The following is a 7,777-nucleotide window of genomic DNA, read 5'->3' on the forward strand; positions in this document are numbered from 1 at the left end:
CGGTCGAGTTCTTATTAAAATAACTTATCATGCCGCTGATATAAAAACATTAAAGTATTGGAAGTGTTTATTTTTGAAGCTGAACAATGAAAAGAGATAACGCTAAGACATTAAGTAAAGTATTAAGTAAAAAGTTTTCATTCAAATTTCTTTCTTTTTCGTTTGCCAAACTGATTGTGAAAACAGTGGCACAAGTTAATACCAATTAGTTGGTTGTCCGAAACATAAATATAAGTTCACTGGAATGTAATCTTTCATAAAAATATTTTAACAAAAATCTTTGTTTCATTAGGAGTGTGAGCATTAACAGGCTTATAAACGTAACGCTTATTCAACATAAAAAATTCCCCTCATATTAAATTAGTTAACACAATTTTCCCTTCTTTTTAGGGTCAGCAAAAAAGTTCTTTAAACCTGGTGGTATCAGGGCATAAGAGTTAAGTATTGCCTTCCATTTGTAATGATAGGTACTATATTCCATGAACAAAGACGAAGCCTCTTCGTTATCAATTAAAGCTTTGGTGTGTAGCTCCAGTCTTTTTAAAATTAATGAACAGCTTACAAGTATCATTTTTAGGAAGTCCGGAACGGCACCTTGACAATCAATCCTGCAAAGGATAATAAATAATCAACAAGCTAATTTGGCCTAGTATTGTATTTCAAACTCACATGATCTTACAATATTCCTCATTAATGCGCTTGATTACATAAAAGATTTGTCGATAGGTGTCGATATCCTTAAAATATATATCATCCAACTCAATTAACTCAACTACGTGTACGACATTATCACTGGCATGTTGTAAAAATCCTGCATTAAAGATTATGTAGCAATTCACAGTAGAACCCAAATAAATTTACAAATACAAACCATTCATGGCCAAGAACATGGAGAATTTAAGCACTCCCAGCAAACGTTTCTCATCCTTTTCTGGGCAATGCAAGGCAAGAAAACTATTGTAGGTGCCAAATAAAATGGACAAATGAAGTTGAAGCTTTAGATCTTAAAAAATGTAGAAAATGCAATAAAATATGTAAATATTAATATATATCAATTACCATACCTTTTCGGGACTGATTCCAAGCAAGTAATTTATTGTAAATTGTGAAAGTAAAGGCTTTGTTATGTCGTAAAAACTCGGGTGAATTACCAAAGCTTTTTTGTAAGCCACTTGCAGTTGATTTCCCATAATTTGTTTTGGACGGAAAATTTAAGTCTCGACACAGTGGCAGATCCAATGTTATGTTCTGATCACTTTGCTTTAAAAATTCAGGGCAAACCACTAATTCCTCGCCAGCAACGACATTTTTGACAGTTACTCCCACGCGTTTGCCGGTGGAAATGGATCTAAAATAAAGTATGTGTTAAAGAAAAGGAATCCAGACAAAAAAAATACACTTACATGACTTTTACATTTTCGGTCTCACAATTCTGATTAAATGCTTTTAAAGTGGCGCAAAGCGTTGACTTAACTTGGAAGATATTTTCAACTTTGTTAAAATATTGATGAACAAATTGATGATAGTATTTGGCAACACATGTAAGCAACTGACAGCGTTTTGAAGTGTTAAAAATGTCGAGAACTTCGTCCACTTGGTTGGTGGGTAGAGTCTTCGCGTTTATTAAATCTTCAATAGTTTCAATTTCGTATTTTTGTATGCATATCGAATGTAGTCGATCGGCAAACTGGCACATTGGACTGTAATTTGAACTCTTTTCTGGCAACTCGTTTTCTATCTCATCTACACTGTTGTGTACGCTATTGTAACAGTCTAAAAAATCTGATATCGCATTAACTCCATAATAATTAAATGCATTTGCACTTATACGGTCAGCTGGCAACGGTTCAGTATCACATTCTGCGAGTTCTTCATGAGCTTCATTCATGTCTTCGTGAGACTTTAAATAGTTAAGCTCATCTCGCTGGGAATTTGATAGAACGTGGCCACTCAACCGTAAAAGTATAGCTGCTATCACATTTATCATGTCTATTTTCTTAAGAGTTAGCAAATAAAAATATTTCTCTGTGAGGTTGGTGTCATTGTAAATAAAAACCGACAGGCGAAATGCTGTGGTTACAATTTCTTGGTACTTTTCCTTGGTGAGACGTTTGTAATCTGGAGCTGTGGCTAGAAGTTCGCCAACAATATTGTAATTTTTATCCTCTTCTTGAGCATGCTCTAGTATAAAGATCCAAGCGTCCCGGGGGTTGTTAACTACCCTGTTTAATGTATATTACAATTGAGCTTCAAAGGTACAAACGAAACATCATTATACATACCCGCCATCCATCGCGAAGTCGACTAGAGCCGGAAGTATGTACTCGCCTGATTCAAGGAACAATCGAAACAGCATCGTGCTCTCTAGCATTGGTATAAGGCCAATTTTATATCCATAGCATTCATTTTGATGAACTTCCGCATCTGATTTTATGCACGACATTGAGCAATAAGTTTTATAACGACAGATATCACAGGTGTAAAGCAGTTCCTGATGTATTCCACACTTGTCGCAGTTAAGGAATGGAGCACTGAACTGAAAGTATACAGGGTTCTCCACCAGCACTATTTCTCCCTTGGGAATATCGCCCGATGCAAACACTCCGGCAGACTTCTCCGAGGATTTTTCGCTAAAAACATGTACTTTAGTTTAACGCTTAGATGGTCTTAAAACATTATTACTTACAAGTATAGACAGGCTGTGCTGGCATATGGAATTTTTCTGGTCATCTTAAAACCCTCAAAGGGGTTTAAGGTCTTGCTTCTGACCTTTTTGCTAAACTCAACATTTCTCCTTTCTTGGTTAATTTTCTTATCATATTGATTTAGGAGAGTCAGAAATAAATCAATTTCTAGAAGACATAATTACAATTAATGGCTCAGTATACATTTTACTGTGCACAATTTGATAAGAAATGTGTTGATAATCAACCAAAACAAAGTTTTTATACTCACCACTCTTATCAGGTAAGAGGCTTTTTTCTAAAAATTTTAAATTACAGAATTTTAATATCAAAAACAAAATACATAATGTCAATATTACCAATGAGGTCTTGTATGTAGGTATATTTCTCCTTCGATTCTTTATATTTCCGCACCATATAGAGACATATGCACAAAAGTATCTGCGAGACTATAGTTCCTTCTGTGGTCTTGAGAGCTGGATCTAAAGACTCATAATATAGCAAGTCATTACAGGCAACCTATTTATGAAAGACAGTAGTTGAAGTTAGAATTATACAAATAACTTCAAGATTACCTACCGAATGCTGGTTACTTTTCATATAGATCACACTTCGAGCCAGAACCGCGTCCACGAATGTAGTGGTGCCGCTAGGTGCGCGGCAAATAATTTCGTCGAGGCTCTGCAAAGTCTAAATAAATGGTTTACAGAAGGGATAATCTTTAAGAAAAAAACGCAGCTACCTTCATCAGTAAAACAGGGTTTTTTATATTCATACACTCTTTGGAAATATTAAGGCAACTTGGGGCATTGTCGGAAAAGCTGGCGAAAACTGCATCAGTTTCCTTCTGCAAAATCTTCAAGAACAGCTCGGACTCTCTAAAATAGGTGGAAATGCATATATTAGTTGCAAAATATTTATGTATTAACAGGTCTCCGTTGCAGGACAACTTATATTTCACAATGTTCAGAAACCTTTGGTGTCGCACACGAAGAAGTATAGGTACTTACATCAGGTTGCGCGGACACATCACCTTCGACATCGTGACATATTCAGAGTCCTCGGGAGAAGGGCTTGCAACCATATGCAAAGGTATTCTATGCATATTTTGCAATTATTTTTGCAAAAAAGTGGGGAAATGTTTTGTTTTTAAAGCTCTCGCGCTAAAAAGTGTGACCGAAATGGGCATCTACTAAAATGCAGTCTTTAATCGTGAATGTTATGCCATTTTTTTTTTTTGTGTGCTAACATAGGATATCAATTTATTTATTAAAACTTTAAAGCTAATAAATTATAAAAATGGTTTGTAATTGTTCAGAAGAGAGGCCTATCTGAAAAAATGGTCAAATTTGATCGAAAAATTTCTTAAAGTGAGTGTTTTTTGATCTACTAGGTAATAAATAAATAGGGCGCATGCACTTTTTTTTTACCGTTCTTAACCTTAAAAGTCCGAAAAATTTCGCATATCACAGCATTACCTTTTCCTAAACAATTTATTTTGGTATTTTTTCATCGCAAAAAACCTCATAAGACAACCTCTGAAAAAAAGCCTGGGAAGCTACCCCCAGTTAACCCGCATCCGTCCCTTAAAATCTGTAACATATTAGCTCCTATGTATCAATTTGATACAGGTTTAAAAACATGCTTAAATTAAGTGAAATTAAAAAAGAAACCAATTTTTTATATATTTATTATGAATGTTTGTTTATTTTGAACAAAAAATGCTTCACATGAATATTTTAAAGCCAAAACTTGAGCCAAAATCACAAATCCATATAAGAATTCATTTCGCCTAAGTCTGAATCTTAAGTTAAAGTTTGTATCAAATTGATACAAAGAACGGATGCGGGTTAAGCGAAAATTTAGCCCACGCCAATTTAATTGGACGATTTTAAAAAAAACTTTTTCCAAAACATTCACCAAGTTCTTAAATTTGGATTTACTTCTAAAAAAAAAAAAACATAACCAAAACGCTCAAGCTTAACAAAACGCAGTACTTCCAAACCAAATTTTTTAGAATTAGCATTTATAGTCCAATAAAGAACTAGTTCCACCAAAGACCACCCCCAATATTTGTTCTTAGCACGGGGAACACTTTGCCGAAATAAAATAGCTTAAAATGGGGAAAACCTCTAAGGATAAACGAGATATATATTATAGACAGGCCAAAGAGGAAGGCTGGCGAGCCAGGAGTGCTTTCAAGTTACTCCACGTCGATGAGGCCTACGGCATTCTAAATGGTACGGAGTAATTGGTTTCCAAGACTTCACCTTAATATACAAATCAATCACTGTTTTAACAAGGTGTTCAGCGGGCTGTAGATTTGTGTGCCGCTCCTGGCAGCTGGTCCCAGGTTCTCTCCCGAAAGCTGTACGATCCCTGCCAGACGGATGACGAGAAAGCCGCCGTGAAAATAATTGCCGTGGACCTGCAAGCAATGGCTCCCATCCGCGGAATAATCCAGCTCCAGGGAGACATCACAAAGCAGTCAACGGCCGAAGCCATCATCGGTCACTTTGGCGGTGATGAGAAGGCGCAGCTGGTGGTCTGCGATGGAGCTCCCGATGTTACCGGCGTCCACGAGATGGACGAGTACATGCAACACCAGTTGCTGGTAGCCGCCCTCAGCATTGCCACCTGTGTGCTGGAAACTGGCGGCACTTTTGTGGCCAAGATCTTCAAAGGCAATGCCACTTGGCTGCTTAGTTCCCAAATGCAGATATTCTTCAAGAAGTTTGACATATATAAGCCGCCTAGTTCGCGACCCTCAAGCATCGAAGCCTTCGTGGTGTGCTCCGATTTCTGTCTTCCCGCCGGATACATTCCACAAGTAATCAACCCGGCGCGAGATGATATCCGTCTGTTGGCACAGAAAACAGGATCCGATGTCAACCGCCGTTTGGTTCCTTTTATTGCTTGCGGAGATTTGGGCGGGCTAAGTGAACCTGATGACGAGGCATCTAACGCTTCAAAAGATCCTAAATCGGTAAGTAATACGTGGTAAATTTAATATTTACAACTAACAGTCGTTTCTCACAGGATGTGCAATACGTTTACGACGCTGTAATGAACGATGCAGCTTATCCATTAGAATTCAAGGAAATCTTAAAGGAAGTTTACGATGAACAATTGCAAATCAGCTAAATCTCTTTGAAATAAAATATACAGACCATATTTAAAGTCATAAAACTAGGCAAGCTTTTAATGGAATACTTAGTTTATTTAATAATAAGTTTGTTATGACTACCTTCTTAGTACATCTCCTATGTGGCTGCCCTCATTTCAGAGACAACTTCCGCTGCTCTATTTCCAAGAGTTTCTTCTTTAATTCTATTTTCTCGGCCATTAACTGTTCAATTGCCATGTGATGGCGCCTGTCCTCGCAAAGTTTCTGCTTGTAAAGGACGCAGAATTCATTGAGTGCGAGATGTGCGTTGTTAGCGGCATCATTAACCATTCCGATATTACTGCTAATCTTCTCTAGCAACGACGTCTCCTCCTCCGCCACGCGACTGCTGGATAATGCAGACCGCTTACTGGACTGCAGGTAAAGGGGGTCGAGGTCCACCTTGTTTCCCTCCGGCTCGTAAACGTACTCGGCAGATGTCTGAAGAGTTGCACTTTCATCCTCCGGGACTACGTCTTCCACATCTTCCCCGTCGAACTCGTTAGAGGAATTTTCATGCATCTCATCGTCAGAAACCTTCAAGATAATTTGACTAACATCCTCGTTTAAGCGGCACAATGTAGCTATTGTTTCCTCGGCTGAATTCAGACTGGTGCCAAAGGGAAGGTTGTGCAACTCGTTCCTCTCCACCTTCTTCAGGATGAACCTTTTCCAGTCCTTCAGGGTCTGTGAAAACACAATCATATCAAATGGGTGTACGGGAGATGGAATAAATTTACTTACTCTTTTCCAGTCGACTGAATTTTTTCGCGGTGGACCATGGTGATTAAGCTCCGAGGACATCTGCTCCCACAACGACTCCATATCTCTACGCGTCTCCCACGTCGGATTCTGCAGCAATCGCGGGTGTTTCCTTACAAAATCCAGCATTACGTCCTCCTGCGCGGAGTTGCGCGGCTTTCCCTTGTTCCGGTCCATTCCACGGCTTCTCTTGCTCTGGAATTTGTACTTGCTTTGGACAAGCGCCGATGAGGGGTGCATCCTGTTCATGTGCTTGCTCAGGTTCGTCGTGGTCGTCTTGTAGGACAGCTTCGCTTTGCAGATGTTGCATAGCGCAAAGGTGTCGTCTATCGCCCGGAAAAAGCACCAAATCTCGCTTGTTTTTCGCTTCATATTGCCAATTCAACTGGCAAAAAATTTGTTTTGTAAAAGAAAAACATACGGCGTTGCGCCCAAAGCGATAACTCAAAGAACCAGTAATTTAGAGATGCACTGGCGGCGGCCGATGTTTCCATTTTCTTGAACTGGTTCAAAATCTCGATTGTTTTGGTAAGGGGTATTTGTGTATTGAAATATAGAAGAAAATAACAATTTTAAAAAAGTCAAAAAGCATACGCATAGAAGAGTTTAAAAGTCAGATTTAAATCGAAATTATTGTAACCAGTCCCACAAAAAAATTATAGGTGATATCTGATGGGAATTCTTAACAACGATTCGAATTGCTTCCGTTCGAGTTTGTCACCCGATTTCAAATACATGTATAAAAATTTTAAAATATTTAGGAATGAGGTTCTTCAACATTCATTATCAGTACTTGATCTCTTTAAGCACAGTAAAAATATAGAGACAATTTTTATTCAAATAATCAGTAAATTGTTGTACAATATAGAACCGATAGTTTCGATTTCCATATATATATATATATTGAAGTGCTGCCGGACATTCCAAGGTCATACGGTCTTATTAACGCTGATATGATGAAGCATGCCACTCAAGATGAATTTGTGGGAAAACGAGGTTAATGCTGGGTATAATTTAAAGCATTTATACAGAGGCTTAATTCGATAAATAGTTTAAAGTATAATAGAGCTATTGTGCATTTCACTTGACGAATCGCGCCAATAGCCGACTCCAAATGTAATCGATAGCATCTATCGATAACTAGGTACCCGACGACCTACGCAGC

General features: G+C 38.1%; 3 protein-coding genes across 3 annotated transcripts; 1 reads left to right on the forward strand and 2 right to left on the reverse strand.

Moving 5' to 3' along the window:
* Positions 1 to 30: 30 nt before the first annotated feature.
* Positions 31 to 3,849, reverse strand: LOC108098008. Its single transcript, XM_017200653.2, has 12 exons — positions 3,695 to 3,849; positions 3,427 to 3,562; positions 3,264 to 3,374; positions 3,044 to 3,203; positions 2,956 to 2,982; positions 2,687 to 2,852; positions 2,283 to 2,630; positions 1,404 to 2,222; positions 1,065 to 1,348; positions 872 to 1,003; positions 670 to 811; positions 31 to 608 (listed from the first exon to the last, which is right to left on the reverse strand). Exons 1-12 carry the CDS (start codon positions 3,787 to 3,789, stop codon positions 365 to 367), a joined length of 2,664 nt encoding a protein of 887 aa, XP_017056142.1. The 5' UTR covers positions 3,790 to 3,849; the 3' UTR covers positions 31 to 364.
* Positions 3,850 to 4,739: 890 nt separating this feature from the next.
* Positions 4,740 to 5,873, forward strand: LOC108097929 (putative tRNA (cytidine(32)/guanosine(34)-2'-O)-methyltransferase 1). Its single transcript, XM_017200486.2, has 3 exons — positions 4,740 to 4,924; positions 4,988 to 5,670; positions 5,724 to 5,873. The coding sequence occupies exons 1-3, from the start codon at positions 4,804 to 4,806 to the stop codon at positions 5,826 to 5,828; spliced, it is 909 nt and encodes a 302-aa protein (XP_017055975.1). The 5' UTR covers positions 4,740 to 4,803; the 3' UTR covers positions 5,829 to 5,873.
* On the reverse strand, positions 5,859 to 7,117 carry LOC108097922. Its single transcript, XM_017200472.2, has 2 exons — positions 6,595 to 7,117; positions 5,859 to 6,537 (listed from the first exon to the last, which is right to left on the reverse strand). Exons 1-2 carry the CDS (start codon positions 6,982 to 6,984, stop codon positions 5,962 to 5,964), a joined length of 966 nt encoding a protein of 321 aa, XP_017055961.1. The 5' UTR covers positions 6,985 to 7,117; the 3' UTR covers positions 5,859 to 5,961.
* Between the last annotated feature and the right edge of the window lie 660 nt (positions 7,118 to 7,777).

The sequence above is a fragment of the Drosophila ficusphila genome, unplaced genomic scaffold (genome assembly GCF_018152265.1).
Source record: "Drosophila ficusphila isolate 14025-0441.05 unplaced genomic scaffold, ASM1815226v1 contig_791, whole genome shotgun sequence".
Classification (NCBI taxonomy): Eukaryota; Metazoa; Arthropoda; class Insecta; order Diptera; family Drosophilidae; genus Drosophila; species Drosophila ficusphila.

Coding starts and splice junctions, on each gene's coding strand:
- LOC108098008 (XM_017200653.2), bottom strand. CDS start 3,789: ATGCATAGAATACCTTTGCATATGGTTGCAAGCCCTTCTCCCGAGGAC. Junction 2,853..2,955: donor CCTCTTACCTGATAAGAGTG/GTGAGTATAAAA, acceptor TATGTCTTCTAG/AAATTGATTTATTTCTGACT. Junction 1,004..1,064: donor TTGGAATCAGTCCCGAAAAG/GTATGGTAATTG, acceptor ACATTTTTTAAG/ATCTAAAGCTTCAACTTCAT.
- LOC108097929 (XM_017200486.2), top strand. CDS start 4,804: ATGGGGAAAACCTCTAAGGATAAACGAGATATATATTATAGACAGGCC. Junction 4,925..4,987: donor GGCCTACGGCATTCTAAATG/GTACGGAGTAAT, acceptor TGTTTTAACAAG/GTGTTCAGCGGGCTGTAGAT. Junction 5,671..5,723: donor CTTCAAAAGATCCTAAATCG/GTAAGTAATACG, acceptor CGTTTCTCACAG/GATGTGCAATACGTTTACGA.
- LOC108097922 (XM_017200472.2), bottom strand. CDS start 6,984: ATGAAGCGAAAAACAAGCGAGATTTGGTGCTTTTTCCGGGCGATAGAC. Junction 6,538..6,594: donor ATTCAGTCGACTGGAAAAGA/GTAAGTAAATTT, acceptor GTGTTTTCACAG/ACCCTGAAGGACTGGAAAAG.